The 22,610-nt window shown below is 42.0% G+C and overlaps 1 protein-coding gene across 1 annotated transcript in view; it reads left to right on the top strand.

Annotated features, from left to right (window-relative positions):
- The window catches only part of Vit (vitrin), a 97,504-nt gene that overhangs the window by 23,716 nt on the left and 51,178 nt on the right, over nucleotides 1-22,610 (top strand). Inside the window, exons 3-5 of the mRNA XM_013013606.1 lie at nucleotides 3,701-3,766; nucleotides 16,106-16,262; nucleotides 20,493-20,626. Coding sequence (XP_012869060.1) covers nucleotides 3,701-3,766; nucleotides 16,106-16,262; nucleotides 20,493-20,626 — 357 coding nt within the window. The remainder of the gene's footprint in view (nucleotides 1-3,700; nucleotides 3,767-16,105; nucleotides 16,263-20,492; nucleotides 20,627-22,610) is intronic.

Raw genomic sequence — 22,610 nt, 5'->3', positions numbered from 1 at the left:
TTCCAGAATGGCTCCATCTGCTTAGACTTCACCAATAGGAACAATTCACCAGCACATGCCCTGCCAGGACCAATGTGCCGTTATTTCCCACCAAGATAGTGGAAAACATCTCCTCATTTTGTGTGAACTTGCCTTTAAAATCATTAATTACGTTAAACATTGCTTTAAGCATATTCATTTGCATATTTCTCCATTTGTAACTTATCTATATGATCAGTGCTTTAGACTGGATTTAAAAACAATTATACTTCACTTTTTCTGTTTTTGATGGCACTGTGGATTAAACTCATGGTAGAGAACCTACCTACAAAATAATCAGTACAAAAAGGGACTGGAGGTATGGCTCAAGTTGTAAAGAACCTATCTTGAAAGCTCAAGGCTCTGAACCTAATCCCAGCAATATAAATATATAAATATATTTATATATACACACACATATATATATGTGTGTGCATGTATACACATATACATGTATGTATTACAAACACATATATAGTCCTTTAATATTTGATTTTGAACTTTAAAGCCCTATTAAGTATGAGAGCTTTTTATGTTACTCAAAATTGGAACAATGGGATTACTTAAACTGAAATGTGTGTTGCAAAGTTGGCAAATCATAATTGCCTTGAAATGATATATTCTAGACTTCATTTCCTCAAGATTTTTTTTTTGGTCGATCATGGGGCTTGAACTCTGGGCCTGGGCGCTGTCCCTCAGCTCTTCAGCTCAAGGAGAGCACCCTACCTTTTGAGCCACAGTGCCACTTCTGGTTTTCTAATGGTTTATTGGAAATCAGAGTCTCTCGGGCTGGCTTTGAACTACGATCCTCGGATCTCAGCCTCCTGAATAGCTAGGATTACAGGTATGAGCCACCGGCGCCCAGCTCCTCAAGATTTATGTGCAGGAATGGCCCCTGTGTCAGATCTCTGACTAGTTCCAGGAAAGGGAGGGGTTCTTCATCTAATGCTTTGTATGGGGAGGTGCCCCAGCCATCCATCCTGGTGCTCTACTAAGCTTCCCAGGAAAATAAATACAAAACTGATTTCCTTCTCCCCCAAGTTCAACATGCAATTCACCATCTCCAATACAACAGGAGAGGTCTTGCTGATAGCACGTGAGGACTTGCTCTAGGACGTAAGCACACAAGTAGGCCCAGAAATGAGTAGCCCCTCTCCTGGAGGAAGAGTTGGAGGGAAGCTTTAACTAGGAAACATATACACAAGGATAGTGTTTGGGTTTTCCCAAGAGTTGCCACTCAAGTTTATTATTTCACTTACTCCATCTACTTCATTTGCTTAACTCTTTTCCCTACCTACTTTGTGCTTGTTTTTTAAGAACTATCCTGTGATACGAGATGTTCATTTTTGTGCACAAAATGAAACTGTGTTCTTTGTACAGCGTTAAATGACACAGAGACTACTATAAAAGTTAGACCTCCAAGATCCTCACACCCACCCAAACCCCAGAAGTAAATAACACCTCAAAAATGTCCCTTTTTATTCTCCTTCACTGGACTCCCTTGAGTTTCACTGAGTTCTCTTTCATGTGCTCGCTCTTGTAAGACATGGCATGTCACCCGCCCACGCCTCAACTAGTCAAAACTGAGGATAATTTAGTGGCTGCGTGGTTGGCACAGACTAGCTAGTGTCTTGGGGTTATTCAGGAAGCCCTAAACAACTGCCAGAAACTGGGTGGCTCAAGAAAAACAGCAAGTTGTTTCTCAGAATGCTGGAGGCAGGGAAGACCTGCACATTCACTGTCTGGGCAGGACTCGCTTCCTAGCTCATAGACAGCCACAGCCTCTCTGTGTCCTCATATGACAGAAAGGACAAGACAGCTTCTGGGGCCTCTTTTTCAAGAGCACTAACTCCATCCATGACTGCTGCATCCTTTTGGATCTACTGGCCTACCATAAACTCCACATTCTCATATGATCATTTTGAGTTCTAAGATTTCAACATGAATTTTGTTGGAGATACACATTCACTGAGGAGCAGCAAGAGAATCATGAGTTCTCTTAAGTGTTTGGTTTAATATGATATCACTACCTTTCCCTTTAAATGTGTGTTTATAGCTAAATTGAGCATCTGTGTTCTATTAAAAACAAGCACACAAACTAGAAGGCCAAATGCCTACTTGAACTCTATATTTCTCTCCATATATTGGCTCTACTTCTTTCTACCTTATCTTCATCCAGAAAGTGAGTTTCTCTGAAAAGTGGCTATAATGGAGGTTAGGTAAAACAATGCCACCCAAGGGTAGGGAGGGAGAATACATGGACAGGAAGAAAAACGATAGAGCATCGACTAATGTTTTAAAAGGAAAACACTGCTTTTTACCTCTAAATTCAACTAGAAATGGAGAAGCCCATTGTTTATGTATATTGTAGTAAAAAAAAATGTTGTAACATATGTCAAACTTGTAAGTGGATATATATTTCAGATAAGAAAGTTTTTGGAAAATTATTTTAAGGAAATAATAATGGATTGGTGGAAAGATCAAGCTATTTATATTAATGAAGGATGAGCTAAGTCATGCATGTAGTATAATACTTCGCGGGCTATTAAAATGATTGTGAGAAGAACATTTAATGGCAAGAAAAAATGTCAATATCTATTCTTAAGTCCAAATAAGTGATAAAAGATTGTAAACACTATATGAGCCTATGTTTATTTTAAAAATACTCATGTGAATATACACACAGAAAAGGCCTGGAAACTTAAACTTTAGGGTTCATCCATATTTTCAGTGCTGTTTTTGTGCTTTTACATTTTTCTACAGGGAGAAAGGGGTAGTTTTGCAATAAGAAAGAATACTGAGTATCAATGTTCTTTAAACACAAGTTCATGTAACGTTCTTGGAAAGGAGCTGGGGTGTGAGGGTTGCTAAAAGGATAAAGAGACCTCCTTCTTGAACCATGGAAGGGGGGACATTGATCAAGATGCCTTGTACTCGTTAACTGGCATGTTGAAGTGTTCCTCCTTCTTCCCCTAGCTCTATACTTCCTGAAAGGGGCCAATGTCTCAGGACTGCTTAAGGTTCTGTTCCTGTTTTTAAGGTGGACGTAGAACCAGGGCTGTTATAGGAGAGCTCCAGGGAACCCTCAAATCATCCCCTCAGACTTCTCCTTCCTTCCCACCTCAATCTTCCAAGTCCTCCTCGTTAAGACTTTTTACATAAGACTATGCACTCGGCTTTCTTCAGTCACACTTGCACATACACACCTACACATACTTGTGTGTGCATACACATATGCACTCAGATGTACACACTTGAATACGATAAGAGCAGTTGTCTGGCTGTAGGGAAATGGGCCATTTGGAACACAAGAAGGAGGTGAGTACTTATCCAACTCCCTCCCTCATTCCTGAGACTGAAGAAACAACCACACTTTTCCAGGCTATATTCCCTTCTTTTAAAAATTGATTTTGTAGGACTGATGTACTGGAATATAAAGAAGTATTCCAGGGGTATTTTTGAGCAGGGACTGGGAAAGAAACACAAACCATACATATTTCCCAATCTTCACTTAGCCAAAAGGCAGAGAAGTGACCTCCCCAATCTTAATATAAGGGAAAAATTAGTTCCATCATTGAGAATACTTTATGCATTATCAAAGCAGGTGTCAGAGTCCGAAGAGAGAAAACACTTAGGTAAAATAATTTTGATTCTTATATAAATCTTTATTTTCTTCATGTAGTTTTACTGGTGACTGGAATCCATTCAAATAAAGAAATGACAAAGAAGGTTAAAAGGCCCAAAAACAGTAAGTAAAATTGCCGTTTCTTGCAGGTATCAGACTTGCATGATTGGACTTCCTCTACACGGGGTTGTTACACTTATTTCCTAGCTATAGAAGGTGGTGCTTTTGGTTTGGTTTGGGCTGGGTTAGGTTTTTGCCTATCTTAGTTGCTTTGCTCAGAGACTAAATAATGATGATTCTTATGAGTCTTATTGGTTGTCTGTATCACTCCCCAGAAAGCATTTGCAATAAGAGTCCTGATATGTAAAAGTAAAAGATATGTAGCTCCACTGCATCTAGAAAAACTTTAATTGCACATACTGAGACCAGGCAACACTCAGAATCTATGGCTAAACTGCAAGAGCTTCCTTCCTGCCTTTAAAATGCTGTCTCTATGCCCCATATTAATGCAAAAGGCCAGAAAGGCATGCCCTGGGATCAGAAGGTAAACTTCACAGAACAATCTATTAGAGTTTATACTCAATCAGTAGAAAAAGAAAGAAAATAGATTTTACTTTGGGGTACCATATCAATTAAGTTTAGAAGATAGAAAATGGAAAATAATTGGGACTTACACAAGACTAAATGTTTCTTTGACTATGTTCTGTAAGCATAATCGGCCGGTAGTTTTAAGAGGCTCCATAATCCTCAATTTCTGTCTTTGTCATTCTGCCCATTCTTAACTGGCCTCCCAGGGCCCTGTCCATCTCCATCCTTCATTCCATTCAGTAAGAAAAGGGGCAGAGGACACATACCGGCTCTCTCTAAAGATATCCAAGAAAGGAGAATACCACTTCTACTTAAATACCACCAGTATGCATGCCTCACTAAAAGCAAATGATTTTATTACTAGGAAAGAGAGGAAAAAATAGATATTGGGAAATAACTTGCAGACAGAACACAGATGTCAAATCTCACATGTGAATCATGAACACACTGGGCTATTTGGATCCACATTTGTAGGCTCGCTGCAGGCTGGAGTTAAGGTGTGTTAATAAAGGACCATAAAATAATAAAGGCTTTAGAGATAGTGTTCTGTGCTTTCCACAACTGAAGCTTTCTTTATAGGCACTAAATTTACATGTCTTGAAATCAGCAACGTTAATCAGCTTTGCTTCACACAACCACCCTTTCTCCCCCTTCTGTTCTTTTCAACTTCCCATGTGGGATTTGCTGTTGGACTTAGACCAAAAGGGCAGCCACCCACAGCCTCCTAGGCTGACACACTAAAAAGGAATCAGCTGTTTATTTATTCCTGTCAGGACCCAGAGCCAAGAGGACTGGCCCTGGGCAGATGTGTGTTGAAAACAATGATTGGGTTAATATGGAGACAAATGCACACCCAAGTGTGAATTCCATTGGGCTGTTTCCAGTATCTTCATTAACTCCTATACGGAAATCATGAAAGGTTCCACGATTACCATGACAACAGTTTTCTGTGACTATGAAAGTCTGTGCTAAATGACCCAAGGGCAAACCCTTTTGAGAGATCTCACAGATGGATTGAATTTCTGATATGCTAAATTCCAGTTTTATTCTCAAAATCTCCCTAGTGATGCAGCACATTTGAATCAATAAATGCCTGAGGTCTTTTCTCTAATTAGAAACTCTGGCACAATCATTAAATAAAGAGGGGGGGAAAAGATACAATGAAAGTAATAGGATATTCCCAAACCAGGGAAATATTGGATTCTTTAAGAGTAATTCCAAATCACAGTGAATAGCTTGAGGCCAAAGTAATTTTCATTTTTCCCATCCAACATCGTGTACAGCTGGGGTAGGTGATGGCAGGCAAGGGACAACATGTGTTGTTCATTCAACAAATAGTCATTAGGTGCCAGCCAAGTAGCAGGCATGGAGTTAGACAGCAAATACAACACCAATCAAGACTCTACTCTCACAGAAGGCAGGAAGAAAGATAAGCAGACAGGCAATTATGTCATGTGTAAGTGCAAGGAGAAGAGAAAAGGAGTTAAAAGGAACCTCAGAGGATGGAGAAGAAATTGCACTTCGAAGGACTTCCAAGAGTAAACAACATACCTCCACTGATAAAACCAAAGAGAGAGAGAGTATCTTGGTACACAAAGGAAAAAATGCATCATGCCCAAGCCCTCAAGAATAGAAAGAGCTCAAAATAACTCATTCAATTTAGATGAAACATAGAACCCTAGGTTAAGGTTGAGAAGGACAATGGAGAGTGAGCAGGCACCAGATTATGAAGGCCCTTACTACCGTGCTTGGGAATCTGGACTTCATCATAAGCCACTGGGGAGTATCTCAGTGCAGGTAATTAGCAGAAATCCAAGCTCAATTTGTTTAAGTGGACAAGGAAACTTGGAGTCGTTTGCAGAAACCAAGGCAGGAAGGACAGCTGGGAATGGTCCCCAGATGGAAAGGTCACAAGACCCAACACCTCTGCTTCTCTCTGCACATCTGCATCTCTCTCGCTCTCTTTTTCCTGATCCCAAAATCCTAGGAGAAAGAAACTAATTGCATCAGTCTAGGTTGGCCAGAGTCCATCCCTGGGAGGGAAGAAAGTGGCTAGGATTGCATTAGGGGGAAAAAAATGACACGATCTTGCCAACAACAACAATAACAACAACAAAAACCAAGTAGTGGAATATGAAGAGAGAAGATAGAGGAGGCTATTGGTGAGTAAGAAGCATTGCAGGCTTACCTGCGGGGAAGAGCATGAAAGTGCCCACGAAGGCTGGATACAACATCCCAATGTGTTGGGTAAAGTGGAAGATGGCCTCTCCACCCCTGTTTCCCTGAGAGGGAGACCAGGGGCTCTGTGCTTGTGGTCTATATACCACAGACCCTTGAGCTCATTCTAGAGATAAGTGTTCAGGGGTCAAAAGAAACACTTGTACTAGAAAACAGACAGGTCAGCCTTATATTGCCTTCTAGTATCTGCAAGGGGCCACCCTAAGAGAGTTGGGATCCATCTTTCCTTGTCACTAAAGAAAAAAAAGCCTGGCTATCTCTTCCAGTTGTGACCTCAAAATCCGTGTGTGTGTGTGTGTGTGTGTGTGTGTGTGTGTGTGCATGTGTGCGTATGCGTGCACACGAGTACTAGGACTTGAACTGTGGGTACTATCCCTTAGATTTTTTTGCTCAAGTCTGCTTGCTCTACCACTTGTGGCTGGCCACATCACTACTTCCAGCTTTTTGCTGGTTACTTGGAGATAAGAGTCTCACAGACTTCCCTGCCCAGCAGGCTCCAAACCCCAATCCTCAGATCTCAGCCTCCTGAGAGGCTAGCAAAATACAGGCACGAGCCACTAGTGCCTGGCTCAAAACCTGGCTTATAGGGAGCTAGGAAAGAATTTTAAACATCCTGTGAAATTATTATATTTCTATCTCATTATGCTTTGGGCTTAAAGAACCCAATCTCTTCAAATATGAGGATTATAGTTCCTAAAGCCCAGAGGGAGGGTTATCTTTGGGCCCCTTCATCCTTTGCTCTGTCACCTCGAACTCCAGAGGTCAGAGAACACAAAGACCTCACTATCTTCTTAGAATACTAAAAGGAAAAGAATTCAGTAGAACTACTATGTTAAAGTCTTTAAAAAATTAATCTGCTGTGCATTCCAAGGTACAGTTTCCTACACTATATTAATTAGAATTTTGTCATTTTTTTTACTTTTGACCCAAAAAAAGATGACTTTTTCAAGGCTTTTGTTTTCCTGATACCTTTCAGACCCATAAATCTAACTCCATCCAGAAGCATCTTCAAAGTGGGCTGAGTCAGCATAAACCTATCAAAGCAGTTTCTAACAAATTATCAAAACGTGGCTATGTTTGTTTTCTTGATGGTTTAGGGCTACAAATGATGATGGCAGGGTATAGATTTTTTAAGGATAAACTGCATTTATGGGTAGATTACACATTCAAAACAGGTCTACTCTTCAGATTACACATTCAAAACAAGCCTACTCTTCAACTCAAGAGACTTTCAACCCATCCGGTAATAAACACATCCTATGCATTTGAGATGATATATAACACATTCTAGAATAATCTCTGCCTGGTAAAGAGTCTGTGCTGGAGGGAGAAAAGGCCTTAAGTTGTGAAATCTCAGCAATAGTTTTTCCACACATGAAGAAGCCCCAGAAGCTCTCTAGAAGCAATGGCTTTCATCTAAAGCAGACTAAGAGAGCATGACCCAGGTGACTGTCTCGGTGAGCTCTGACTCTGCCCAAGTCATGACAAGAGGCCCATCTGCACGTCTCTGACTTTAGTAAACATCCAATTTTATATAAGATAAAATAAAAACATGCCCCCCCAAACAGAGTTCAAACCCTCAATAATCCCTGTCTCCAACCACACAAAACCACACCAGGTACTCCTGGTGTGGGTGCATTTCCTCTGAATCTTGAACATATGATTCTGAGTCTTTTGACATCATCTATCTTCCCAACAAAAACAAAAGCATCAGCAAGGTATAATTAGTCCTAGTTAGGTACCTGTCTGGATTGATGGGCAAACAAATGGACAACAAAAAAAAACACTATAAAATAAAGCAAAAGATGGTAAGTGCTGCATAAGAATAACAAATAATAACAATAAAAAAGAATAATGAGGTCAGGGTACCAGTGGCTCACACCTATAATCCTAGGTACTCATAGGATCACGGTTTGGAGCCAGCTTGGGCAGAAAAGTCCTCATGAGATTCTTTTTTTTTTAATTTAATTTAATTTTATTTGTGAACATACTGTACAGAAGGGTTACAATTGCATGGGCAGGATAATGCGTACATTTCTTACCAAGCATTGCATCCTCCTCCTTTGTTTACCCTTCACATCCCTTCCCAGCCTCCCCCCTCCCCCCCACTCATGAGATTCTTATCTCCAATTAACTACTCAAAACCCAGAAGTGGCACTGTGGCTCCAAGTGGTAGAGCACTAGCCTTGAACAGAAGAGCTCGGGAACACAACCCAGATTCTGAGTTCAAGCCCCACATTGGACAAAAACAAAGAAACAAATGAAAGACCCACAATAGAATTCATATTGGTTGTTTTGAAATAGACAGTAGTCAGATGTGAGTAGAAAGAGCCCTCCCCCCCCCCACCCACCTCTACACTGAGACATTCTAGCTATAACAAGCACTCTGGGCTCATGATTAACTAGCAGTGGGCCTCACAATGGGGCAACATGTGTGCATGCCTTGCTTGTTTAGACAGAGTTAAGGGTGAACACAATAGTTTAGGCTGATATTACTTCACCACATAGCAGAATAAAGGATCTAAACAAGGATTACTCAGGACAGCCTGATCCTTACCTCATCTGTTCACCTCCTTCTTGAGTTCTACTGTCACATTAGGCAACTGGACTTTAAACTACTCCTCCACTTCTTTCTTCAGCAGACAGTCCTTTCTAATAAAAAAATAAAACCCTTTCTTTTCACAATAAAATTCTCTTTCTCCTCTGTACTTTCCTACACATGCTTATTCTCCTTTTTCCCCACACTGTTCTAATTTTAGACACTGTAGCCAAAGACCCAAGCTTTTAAGATGCCACCACACCCAGAGGCCACTGAAACAAGGAACAATTTTGCAAAAGAACTTGAAAACAAGACCTGAGGCACTATCTCAGGAGGCTGAGAGAGGAGGATCATGGGTTTGAAGCCAGCTTTGGAATGTCTAGCAAGACCCCATTTCAGAAAACCAGATAGCAAACAGTAGAATTTCACAGACGAAGGTAGATAGGAAGCCCTTCTAGATGGACTGAGGCTACATTTCACAGGGAGTGCATGTAGCAGAAACTCAGGAAACAGTGGGATCAAGATGGTGGCAGTGCAGCGCTGAGTCCTGAGAAATAGAGAGGAAGGTTAGGACCCATAGGCCTTGCTGATCTGAAAGACACAGCTTCCTTCACCACAGTGACAGGGTGGAGATCCTGAGCAGGAAATGTACACAATGGAGACCACAATCAGTAGGCTGAACAAGATGTTCTCCACAGGCAGCAACTCTGTGTTCTGAAATATTTCCCATTACATCGGTGTCTGTTGAAACAGGCTTAACTTGAGGTCAAATGTACAACCTTTCATTCACATAATTCTCTCCAACAACTTAACCTTAATACCATCTACGGAATGGAAAGATTTTTGCAATCAACCTTGAGAGGGTGGATGATTCCCACACGTACTGATGAGGGCATGCGGAGGTTACTGTTCTGGAACTTGGTAATTTAGTGCAATAAATGCAGGTGAAGAAAATACACCTCCATGCTTGGAACATTTGGTATAGGATATACCTGGCTTCTTGAACAATTTTACCTGTAGCAATTCATAAGTACAGTACTCTCCAATTCCATTCACTTCTTAGACACCTATGCCAACACCAGCCAGTGTTTTACCCAGATCATAATTTTTGTTGTTGTTGGTTGTAAGGCTGGAACTCAGGGTGTAGGCACTGTCCTTGAGCCTCTTTGTGCTCAAGGCTTGTACTCTACCACTTGAGCCACAATGCCACTTCCGTTTTTTGAGTGGTTAATTGGAGATAAGAGTTCTCACAGGAACTTTTCTGCCTGGACTGGTTTTGAACCGCAATCCTCAGATCTCAGCCTCCTGAGTAGCTAGGATTACAGGCATGAGCCACTGGCACCCAGCCATAAAAAAATTTTTTAGGCCTTATTCTGACATGTGGATGGAAGGAAAGCAGACTTTCCCAGTATTGCAGGTTTTTCAGTTGAGTGAAATCACCCTGTCTCCTCTTCCATCTCATGTTCCTCGTTGCTTGTTTATAGAGCAAGGCCATTCCATTCCGCAGCTGGTCTCCTGCCCCGCTAAACAGTCCAACCTACACACAGACCCTTATCAGGTCAAAGCATTTGATTATAATGATGTGTTTTCCTTTTGTTAACTCACTTTCTTTTTGTCTTTTCTTTTTTGGTACTGGGGATCAAACCCAGGACATTGCACTTGCTAGGCAAGCTATATCCCAACCCAAGACGTGTATTCTAAAATGACTATTACATAGTCCTGGAAAGGATTCTAGCAAAAATACAAATCATAGTGGGATACTAGTCTAGTTTCCATGTGATTTGCTGGCCTGCCAGCCCTCTCATGACCTCTTTTCCCCTTCACTTACTATGTGCCAGGTACTACAAAGTCCATTTTGACGTCAAGGTTTTTGCTCTGGTTCATCCTTATTCAAAACCCTTGGTAATGAGCACTTTTCATCAGCCATGTAACCATAGCAGACATTAGGAAGAGGAGAAAGCAAAAATCCAAAGCCTCCAAGGCCTTGTAGACCATCTAAGGGAGTTTAGACATTGTTCTAAAGAGACTGGGGTGTCAGTTGCCATTTTGGGAATAAATACCATGAATAAAGGATTGGAGGTGTGGTTTAGAGCTAGAGCAACTGCCTAGCAAACCTAAGGCTCTGAGTTCAAAACCCAAGGCCAAAAAATGTAGAGGTAAGGGTGTGGTTCGAGTGATAGAGAACCTTCACAAGACCCTGGGTTCAATTCCAGTACTGCAAAAACAAAAATAAAAATCATACACAAAGGCTGTAGCTGGAAAGTGCTGACAAGCCCGGGATTTTATAGAAGAGACAATGGAAAGGTTGTAAGGATTTGTGAACTTTTCCTTCTGGATGGTTTTGAGCAAAGACTTAAAGAAATAAGACTGTTCAACAAAAAAAAAATGACAAAGAATGCTTTGTGAAAGAAGTTGTTATACAGGATGAATTACCATATGACCTGTTCACAGGATGTCAGAACCAAGGACTCATTCCTCTTCAAATTGGCAATCACGTTTATTTCATTAAGCTAAATAATGTCTTGCACAATCCTCTTTAAAAAAAATAAGATTTTACACTAGTTGAATATCACAGTCCAACAGCATCAAGCATAATATATCAAAACTTTTCATGCATAAGTGCTTTTTATCTTATAATAATTCTTCCTCATTAACTGCCACAAGGCAAGCTTCCAAAGCCTTTCTCTAATTAATCATAGAAAAGTTTTCCCAGAAGCAGTGTGGTTTGCCTGTGATCACTGGAAAGATGAACGGTACACGGAGAGGATACACAAGAGGACTTGCCTGGCTCACACCTGGCATGTGCTGTGTGGGGCCCAGAAATACGCCTCTGAGATTCTAATTGCACTTTCCAACAGTGGCCAGTCTATCTGCTTTCTGTTCTGAGATGGACCGATGAGATCACTACACCTGGTGCGTAGCCATGCGAGGCCAGCAGCTAAGGGAAAGCCACAGTTCTACCCATCAGATTTGGTTTTTCTCTTCTTCCCATGTAGCAGATTTCAAGAGTCTCAGAGAAGGAATCCCTGGCAGATACTCTGATGTGAAAGTGGCAGGGACTATAAGAAGGGGAGACAATCTTAAGGAATGATGGACAAGAACAGGTGAGGGTCCAAAGGGAGAAGGAGAGTTGACTGCCAGATTCCTGAATACAGGCTCGCCACTGAGGCAGGTCTGGGATACACCAGTCCTCAGTGACTTCACCCTCCAAACAACTGTCCATTTAGGAGTAGACAGAAGAGGCTTTTGTTCATCTCACAATGTTCTAGAAAAAACCTTTCTAGAACTTCTAAGTAAGTTTCCACCTAATGGTGGAGACACAGCTTTCCCCTCTGGATGTCTGCTGCTCCCTTCACACCTGAGATGGACTGCCTTGATCTTAACTTGACCTCTTAGGAAGGTCTGCTTTCTGTGGTTTGGGGATAAAATCCAGAAAAGGGAGTAGGAAAACATGCTATTGAATTGGAGGAGAAAAAGGAGAAGGAAAAGGAGGAGAGACAAAAAGACCAAGAGAGGGCTGGGAAGGTGGCTCAGTGGTAGAGTGCTTGCCTTGCATGCCTGAGGCCTTGGGTTCGATTCCCCAGCACCACATAAGCAAAAAGAAAAAAAGCCGGAAGTGGCACTGTGGCTCAAGTGGTAGAGCGCTAGCCTTGAGCTGAAGAGCTGAGGGACAGCGCCCAGGCCCTGAGTTCAGGCCCCACGACCGGACCCAAAAAAAAAAAAGACCAAGAGCGACAAAGAGAGAAGAGGGAGACAGGGAGAGAGACAGAGACAGAGATAGAAAGACAAAAAGAGACAAAGAACAGAGGGGAGAGAGAGAGAGAGAGAGAGAGAGAGATAACATCTATAAATCGAATTATTCAAAATATTCCAAGGAAATGAAGACAAATCATTTCACTTGGAGCTGAGGAGAAGCTATAGAAGATTTTTGATGGTTACAGGAAAACAAACTGCTTCACAAAGAACCCAGACAGTGCTACAAAGAAATAGACGACGGTTTCATATATTTAAAGAATTACTGCCAGAAAGATATAAATTGTTTGTTTTTGCCTGGCTAGACAAAGAGTGTACTTTCCAATGATTTGGGCAATTACTCTACAAAACTTAATTAGTTTGCTCTCTCCAACTTAATTATCTGTACAAATTCAACAAACATTTGACCTTTAGCCACACTTTGCCACTGCTCCTTATTTTTCCAAAGTAAGGGAGCACATGGGCGGGACCTCTTTTCTTTCACCCCTGTGGGACAAATTCATGAATGAGTTCATCTACCAACTTTTCTAATCCTCTGGGCTGCAGATAAAGCAAAAATCATGCTTGCAACCCATGGCAGGCCCTTAGAAAAGAAAGATAAAAACAACAAATCAACAAAAAACAATCGTCACTCCAAGAAAGAGAACAAATAGATTAGCAGGATGGAAAACATTTCTGTGAGGCGTTTTCCCTTGTCTTTTAGACCAGTTATTTCAGGGAAATGCCTACTGTGTGGGCTGCGTGCACCCTGAACCTTCAATGGTTTACTCAACCCCAGGAGGCTTGGTTGGCCCATCAGAAGATCCAATATCTCAATGTGCCAATGTCTCATCTCACGGTGATCCTGGAACTTGTCATCTTCTCTTTCAAAGAACTAAAATCCCCAAAAGAAGTCTTTGGTTTTCTTCACCTCTAAAAGAGAATACAGATTTGTGAATGTACAAGTCATTTGTAGAAGAAAAGAAGCTTGAATCCAGTCATATTCAGGAACTGAGCAAGGAGCTCATTTGAGGGGAGACAATATTTGCATCTTTAGCCCCCAAACTGTGTTTAAATAATGAACTTTGGGCTGATGTAGTGGCTCAATTGGTCGAGCACTTACTTAGCAAGCATGAGGTCTGAAGTCACACTGTATGTATGTATGTATGTATGATTTCACAATGAAATCCCCCTTGTACAAATAACATATGTTAATAAAAATAATCTTCAAAAAACTCACCTGGTACCCATGTCCCATGCCTATAATCCTAGCTATTCAGGAGGTTGAGATCTGAGAATTGCAGTTCAAAGCCAGCCCAGGCAGAAAAATCCATTGAGACTCTTAACTCCAATTAACTACCAAGAAGCCCAAAGTGGAGCTATGGCTCACATGGTAGAGTGTCAGCCTTAAGAAAAAAAAAAAAAGGAAAAGATCAGGGACAGCAAGTACCCAGGGCTGTAGTGCAAGCCCCAGTACTGGCACACAAAAAAGCCTCCAAGGCTCAAAGTAGTAATAGTAGTAAACATAATCATTCGATATCAAAGTTTAAAAGAACAAAAGGTAAAAAGGAAATCACTTCAGTGCGTGAGGAGCATGCAACCAACTGTTTTAAGCCTAGAGCTCTGCTTCTTAATGCACACCACAAATTGCTCCAGCTTGTGATTAAACCCACCCCTGCTCCCAGAAGGAGTGTCATGCTAGTTTAGCCCTGAGCAGCAGAGCTTGTCTGGAGGGCTAAGAAATGAACAGGAGTTCTAACTTCCCTTCTTTCCAGCCTGAATGGAGTGAAACTTGCTTTTCTGGGCACGTAAGGGTTAAGGAAGAGAGAGCGTGCATTTGGGGTACAGCTGGAATCCATTAACAGCTCTGAGACCATGTTGGTAACTCAGTTAGAGGGTGGGTGGCCTGGCAGAGCTCCTGGATCCTTGTGTGTAATCACAGACTCTTAGCACGGGGAGGGGTTTTATTTCCACCTCCCGCCCCATGGATAAATCCCCTCTTCAGCTATTCTGCCTGCATTCTTCCACCAATGGCTCATTCACAGCTTCACAAGACAGCCCATCCCTACCTAGGCAACAGCAATTCCTAGAAAGTTCTTGGCACAATGTGCTTCTATGGAAAGTTTACCCTTGAAGATCTCCCTGTGTCCCCGGGTAGAGCACACATGGTCCTGCTTGTAAAGGCAGCTGTCACTTGCCTTGGGATTTGTGTCTCCTCAGGGAGAAATGACCCTTCGCCACGCCAGGCCTCCTATTTAGCGGCTTGCACACACACACCCCCTCCCAGAGCCTGTCACGCTCACCTGTGCTCATGTTTCATAGTTCCTCCTGCAAAATAGGACCCTGGACTGAATACATTTCCAGTGACACTGTTATTCAGTGTCATCAAGGGAATGACGTTCTTCTCTTTTCTGTTTGCTGAGACAAGGTTTTACTTTGTGGCCCAAGCCAGCCTCAAACTTCAAGTTCTATGTTTAGATATTGTTAGTGGAGCGACTTCTCCATGTTATCTTCAGCTCTAGAAGGCTATCCATGGCAGAAGACTAATGCGCCAACAATGCCTTGACAAAGTGAACAGGGAGAGATGGCAAAGCAAAGGGGGAGCAAGAAGGAGGCTCCAAGGGGAGTTCCCAATCTTCCACTCAGCACAGTGGCAGCTGAGAACAGATGGCTCCCATAATGACCCAACATCTAAGCTGAAAGGATCCTTTAGGACCAAGGCCAAAGGTCACCTTCATTACATCTCCCTCAGTCCAGTCTTCCATGGGTCCCAGATGCTGCCCAGAACACAAGAGCTGAAGCCCTCTGAATCTGGCCCAGTCCAGCCTATCTACCTTCCTCCCTCCAGGCTTCTGCGCATGGCCTTGTCCCAGTCACCTCCTGCCTTGAAGTCCATGTTCTCCTGGTTTGCCCTTCCCAGGATGCCTTTCCTCCTCCTCAAAGATTGAGAGTTTTGTCTTCCTTGGGTAATAACAGAGCACCTGAAAAACCAGTACCTTTCTGCCATTGACTCAAGATCATATTTTACTGAGGTGGTTCTCTATAAACACACACACACACACACACACACACACACACACACACACATCCAGTTCTCCCATTCAAATAATTCATTGTTCAAATAAGCATAAGAGGCAGTCTTTTGATTATGCTTGGAGCAGGTTAAATGTGTGGGTGAGGATTGTTCTTTTGGTGTGCGGAATGACCTCATTATACCTTTGCCTTCGTTATAAGGAAGGGATGCCAGGACAGCACCGTCTCTGACTTTTAAAGATTAAGTAAATGAACACTTGAGGCCGGATGGAGTCTCCTCATACAGAGGCTGGCATTGCAAGGGGAATTTCCAACTTGTTTTGCCTTCTCAGCTGTGCCGCAGATCCACTGTGACATCAAAGCAGGAAAGATCATCAATCCTGAGTTCATTGTGAAATGTCCAGCCGGATGTCAAGATCCCAAGTACCACGTTTACGGCACAGGTGTCTACGCGTCTTACTCCAGCGTGTGTGGTGCGGGGGTGCACAGGTAGGTGGTTCTGGGTTACTTAATCATGAGCGACCAAAGGGCTCCTAGCTAGACCTGGAGCAGGGCTGCTGTAATTAGAAAGGACAAATTCAGTGAAACCTTCTGCTTTCTTGTTGTCAGTGGTGGGGCTTGAACTCAGGGCCTAGGCACTGTCCCTCAGCTCTTTTGCTCAAGGCTAGCACTCTACCACTTTGAACCACAGCTCTACTTCCAGTTTTCTGGTGGCTAATTGGATATATGAGTCTCACTGATTTTCCTGCTAGAATTTCAGGCATGTATGTGCTGAGCAAGGAAATGATAGCAATATGGCCACAAATGCCCAGATGTTTGGAAGAAAGCCTATCACATCTATGGCAATGGCCTGGAAAGAAAGGAGGAGAAGGACGGGAGAAGAAGGAGAACAGGGGACCCCTGGGCCAGCTGTTGGTGGGGATCCAGGAAGGCAGGGACACGCTTTGGACTAAGGAATGCCTAAATGAAGAGAGGCAAAAGTGACCTTCACCTTACGTCAAAGCACAGAATAGCACGTTTCTTTAATATCTTTGGTGACAAGGCCTAAGACATAAGTTCCCGTGTTTACTTGCAGATTCTTCACAGTTCCCCTGTGTGGCTCCTACTCCTGTTAGATGCAGCTTAAAGATGAAGATAGGTCAGGTGCTGGTGGCTCACACCTGTAATCCTAGCTACTCAGGAAGCTGACATCTGAGGACTGCAGTTCAAAGCCAGCCCAGCAGAAAATTCTGTGAGACACTTATCCAATTAACCACCAAAAAGCCAGAAATGGAGCCCAGTTCAAGTGGTAGAGTGCTAGTCTTGAGCTAAACACAAAACACAAAACAAAACACACACACACAAAAAAAACCTCAGGGACAGCACCCAAGGCTCTGAGTTCATGCTCCAAGTGCAGCGCACACACACACACACACACACACACACACACACACACACATACACACACACAGATGAAGACAGGCTGAAAAGCTTTTCTAAAGTCACACCATTAAAAAGTGTGCAGCTGGGACCCAGGTCTAATTGGCCGCAGTGCTTTGGATGTGGTTCTCAAAGACTATGTTCCGATGCTAGGTGGAGGCAAAATTTCCCAGATCCCCAAAAAAATGCTGGTACTGTGACTTGAGTTTGGGACCTAACACTCTAGCTTGGCAATTTTGCTCAAGGGTGGCACTCTACTACTTGAGCCACAACTCCATCTCTGGCTTTTTGTTAGTTAATTGGAGATCAGAGCCTCGTGGATTTGTCTGCCTGGGCTGGTTGTTGAACAGCAATGACTGCTGGATCCTAGCCTCCAGAGTAGTTAGGATTGCAGGTGTGCGCCTCGAGGTGTGACTTCCTTTTCTTTATTTGCACAGAAGCTAGTTAGTTATTGAGTCTCATCTCTTCCAGATGGAGGGGAGATGTAAAATCCACTCCCTTGTTAGGTGGCTAGCTAGTCAGTACTCTCTGAGATGTTTTGGAAGCAATAAGGGATAAACTGCATATGATATCATTGGAAAATGACTAGTAGTTTTAATTAGACACACTTCTCTTTAACCTACTGCTGCTGCAAAGTGGTGACAATGTCGATGGGGTTTCAGTGGCAGCGGGATTATCCACGGGGGAATGTTAAAGAGACTGGAATAAAAACAGTGCACAAACACACGTGGGTGCCTCACCTGTCCGCCAAGCTTGCACACTCATACATGCCTTCTATACATACCAAGACACATGAATGCATTTTCACACACATCCTTACACACACGTACATTGCCCACGCAGCCCCCTCAACAATTTCAGCACTCCAAGCTATGTCTGTGTAGACAGCCCATGTCTGTGTAGACAACGGCAGGACCTAACCTAAGGGTACCTTCTGCATTTTCTCACTTGTGATCCTAGGAGGTTTTAGCACTTTGCTGTTTCTGGCATTTCCTGGCTCTTCTGTCCCCGCCTGTTTCTTCAGCACAAGGGAGCTGCAGTACTACATTGGACTCTCACCAAAAGTGTTATCAAAATGACAAAAAAATCTTCACACTATGGTGCTCTTCTAGCTTTGTTTCAATCCTAGGAGACTATGGTAGCATCTCCATTTATTAGAAAAAGAACTTGGGCACAGGGAAGTTAATTAAATTGCTCATTAGTTTCACATTGAAGATTAGAACTCCTGTCCCTGGACTTCTACCAGAGAGCCCAAATGACACATTTACCTAAGATCTGGAGAAGCCTAGCACCACTTAGTGGACAAATTAAGGACTAGAGGGAAATAAAGACTTCACAGGAATCAGAGTTAGAAAGGGCTTTAGGAACAATGGACTCTCCTGTGAGAGACAAATAGGAAGAGCATTCACTTGCCATCCTTGCACAGGGAAAAGAATGTAGAGGAGGATAGAGGAAAAGAATGTGCACACTTTAAGAACAAGATGGCTGCAGGAGCAATTGACTGTCATTGTGGCTTCTCAGACCAGGGACTGGGAAGGTAGAAAACATGCCTGGAAAAAGGGATCACCATCCATGGGGCGGGGATTCAAAATCTTAAGGGGGCAAAACAGGGATTTGGGGTGTTAGTAGCTTTGTTTCTCATCAGAAGAGCTGGTCTGTTTTGAGAACTAAAGAAATGAAAGACATGAGGATTAAGCATGTGGAGGACCTATACAGTCATGGTCCTGCCACTTCTTCCAGTGTCAGGAGACTGGAGGGCACTCAGAGAACTCAGAGAGAGCTTTAGTTTAGAAATATGGATACATTTGAATGAAATAATTCAATATTCATATACATCATGCTTACGTGTTTTCTTACACACCATCTCCTTGATTTCTTCAGACCAAAGGAAGAATAGACAGACAAGATTTAAAGCATTGTGTTTTGGCACAGTCTTCTCATAAACTAATTCCTGTGTTTAAAGATGGCTCACACCTGTAATTCTAGCTACTCAGAGTTAGGAAGGAGGTGAACATCCTAACCATGTATGGTACTACGCAAAGTCTGAGGAGAATAAGAAGTAGAACTTGTTTTGCTCTTTCAGAGAATGAGGATACAAATAAGGTGATATTTACATGAATTCTCCATTCAGCAGAGCATTGAACTCTATGCTGCTTCAAAAGCAGTCTCCTTCTGGCTCTCTCCTGCCTTCTCCAATGTGTCTATTCTGGAAATCAAGTCCTCCTGCATGGGAAATATCCACCCACATCTTCCAGTTAGGTCCATCCACAGAGGACACTTCACCCTCTGTCCCAGTAGGAAATTTTCACAAGTACACAATAGTTCTGCATCTATACCTGTCCCAAAGTCAAAAGGACCAAGCCCAAGACTTGAGGCTAACGAGACCGGGGTTCAAATCTGTCCTGTAGTTCACCAGCAACAAACTATTGAGTGAATCACTCCTAGGAACAGCCTGTTTCTATAAGACAGGAATGAAAGTATTCCCTCCCCTCCACAGCTCAGAGGTTTGCTGGAAGGATCCAGTGAGACACCATATGTAACACGATTTTAAAGCCATCCAGTGCTTCACATGTCAAGAATTACTGCCACTTGATTTCCTTCTGAGCCTTAGGGAAGTTGAGTGTTGAAGGTTGTTGGCTTACTCTGGAGAGGGGCAGGAAATTCCTGGTGGGAAGTATAGGTATGGAGGGAACAAATATACATACTTTTCTAAAAACTCCCACGTGATAAATTACAGATATTCAAAGTACTCTCATAAGACGCAGGGGCAGGGAAATGACTATATGTAAAAGTGCTATTTAGGAACCTGTTTGACAGAGACGGAAAAACTCTCAAGTCAGGACCTACAACCTTGGTAGAATGCCAAAAATGTCCTTTATGATACAACTTGGAAATTTCCGGGAACAAATTTTTCCTCCAAGAACTAGTAGAAACCCAGGTGTGGTGGTACATGACAATACTCTCAGCTACTCAGGAGACCAAGAAAGGAGGATCATTTGAGCCCAAGAGTCAAAACCAACTGGGAATAAGAAATTTGAAGGGGGATGGAGAAGGAGTTTGAGATATGGTAGCAAGAAGCAATTCTGACTGACAGAACCATCCGTGGCCGTAAGGAAATACAGATGTCGGGCTGAGTGAAGAAGTAGTCCCTTGGAGGGTGGGCTGCAGGTCCAGGTGAACTTTTCCTTGGCCTCCCTGTTTCCATGTGTCTAAATAAGGATAGAGGCCGATTCAGTAGTGTGTTAACAATAAACCGTATTTCTGTACTTTCTTCGTTCTTTTGTTTGTTTGTTTAAATAGTGGTGTGCTCGGTAATTCAGGAGGAAAAATACTTGTTCGGAAAGTTGCTGGACAGTCTGGTTACAAAGGGACTTACTCCAATGGTGTCCAATCACTGTCCCTACCCCGATGGAGAGAATCCTTCATCGTCTCAGGTATGGCTTCATATGGGGTGAAATAGTCTCCCAGGGTGACAGTCTCGTTCCAGTTGTGATTCGTTCTGGGGTTTGCCTTGGTTTTCTTTATGGCCCACTCTAGTTCATAAAGATCTGAAACATGATTTCCTCTGACAGGATCCTGAGACACAAAGAAATATAATGACATGACCACTCACTACAAAGTCAAATCTGGGAATATTAAAAGCACCAGTTACTTACACTGCCCTCTCTGTAGGTCCAATCTAGCTTTTGATAAGGTGAATTGCCTTTAACAACTTGGGTTTTTAACTAACTAAGCCAAATGTGTTCCATATTGAGAACCTTACTCATCCATTGGGGTCTCTGATTAATGGGTAAAGCATACACTTAGAAAGACACATGAGTGGTGATTTTATCTTAAATTAGTTTTATTTTAAATTAGTTGTTTCACTATTTGATCCATTCTCTCTGACTAGCTCTATTGGGTTTTTGTAGACTGCACTTTTACTCTTAGTCCCTCTACTTTCAGAGAAGATACAAGATGATCTAATTGCTAGTATAAGTGTGTTTTCACCAGGAAAAGATATTTGAGTGTCTTTGTACCGTCATGACCTTCCTTCCCATCATTTTTCTATTGTGCTAGATTTCCTCAATCCTACCTTTCATTCTAAGAATGTTTAAATTTCCAGAAAGATGATAAGACTAATACAATGACTCCACATGTCCCTTTCACCTAAAGTTGCTCTCAATATTTTTGCCACATTTTTTCTACCTACCTGTCTACTGCCATGTATTGATATATATAATTTGTTCTGAAAATAAGCAGCAGACATCATGCTGTTATACCGGTATGTTTTCCTGTATTCACCTTACAGGAACAAAGAATATTTTCCTAAGCAACAATACCAATACCATTGATACAACAATATTACTCAATAAAGTTGTCTTATTTAATTATCTTCAAGATGTTCTTTAGAATAATCTCTTGATCTTCAGCTCTTCAGTCTGATCAGAGATTATGCAACATACTTAGCTCACCACTCCTGTTCAGTACCCTTTAATGTTCCACCACACTGTCTACTTCTATCTTGATTGGCATTGAAATCTATGAAGTCCAGATGCTTATCTCATACTGTGTCCTACAGTACGGACCCAAAGCAAGTCCACCTGTAGCCTTGTGATTGAATTCAGGCTGCATATTTTTTAAGGGATAGATAATATCACAGCCTCATCATCATGGGATACTACAATGACCATATCAAGAGACTACGATTCTAATAGGTTAGCGAGGCTGTTTCATCATTTGGATTATTTACCATATTTCTCTCCAGAACAGAGATATTCATAACTGATACCCAATCAGTGGGTTAATACTTTAAAACAGCTTCAGTAACTTGTCCCCCAATAAATTCCATGTGACACTTTTAACATCTGGTGCTCATGATTTTTGTAGCATTCAGTACATTAGTTCTTTGGTGCTATGGGACATTGCTTCCAGGGCCCTTCTAGAAGCCATGTTTTGTAGGAAGCTCAAGTCTTTTACATACAGGAGCATCCTATTTGTGTGTAACCTAAGCACATTCTCTCAGATTCTTTTTATCCTATCTAGATTGCTTTCAATACCTGACATAATGCAAATGGTTTATAAATAGTTGTCATGCTGCATTATTTAAGAAATGATAACAAGAAAAGTCATATGTACATGTTCAATACACTGTTTTTCCTAATGTTTTATTGGACTTTAGTTGAATCCCCAGATTTGAGCAGAAACAGGGCCAACTCTCACTAAATTTTTTTCCTAATTTGGTCATTCCTTTGATACATAATGATTTGTATTCTTACGTAAAGATGTTACACACACCTTTTTAAATGCCAACTATGGGCTCATAGATTGCCTATTGTCTATTATCATCATTATCCTTTAGACACTCAAACTTTCTTTTATTTATTTATTTTATTTTTTAAGTTTTTTATTGTGAAAATACTGTACAGAGGGGTTACA

This window comes from Dipodomys ordii, unplaced genomic scaffold, assembly GCF_000151885.1.
Source record: "Dipodomys ordii isolate 6190 unplaced genomic scaffold, Dord_2.0 Scaffold20, whole genome shotgun sequence".
In the NCBI taxonomy this organism is placed as follows: Eukaryota; Metazoa; Chordata; class Mammalia; order Rodentia; family Heteromyidae; genus Dipodomys; species Dipodomys ordii.
The sequence above is the reverse complement of the archived record's forward strand: the minus strand, read 5'-3'. Positions and strand labels throughout refer to the sequence as shown.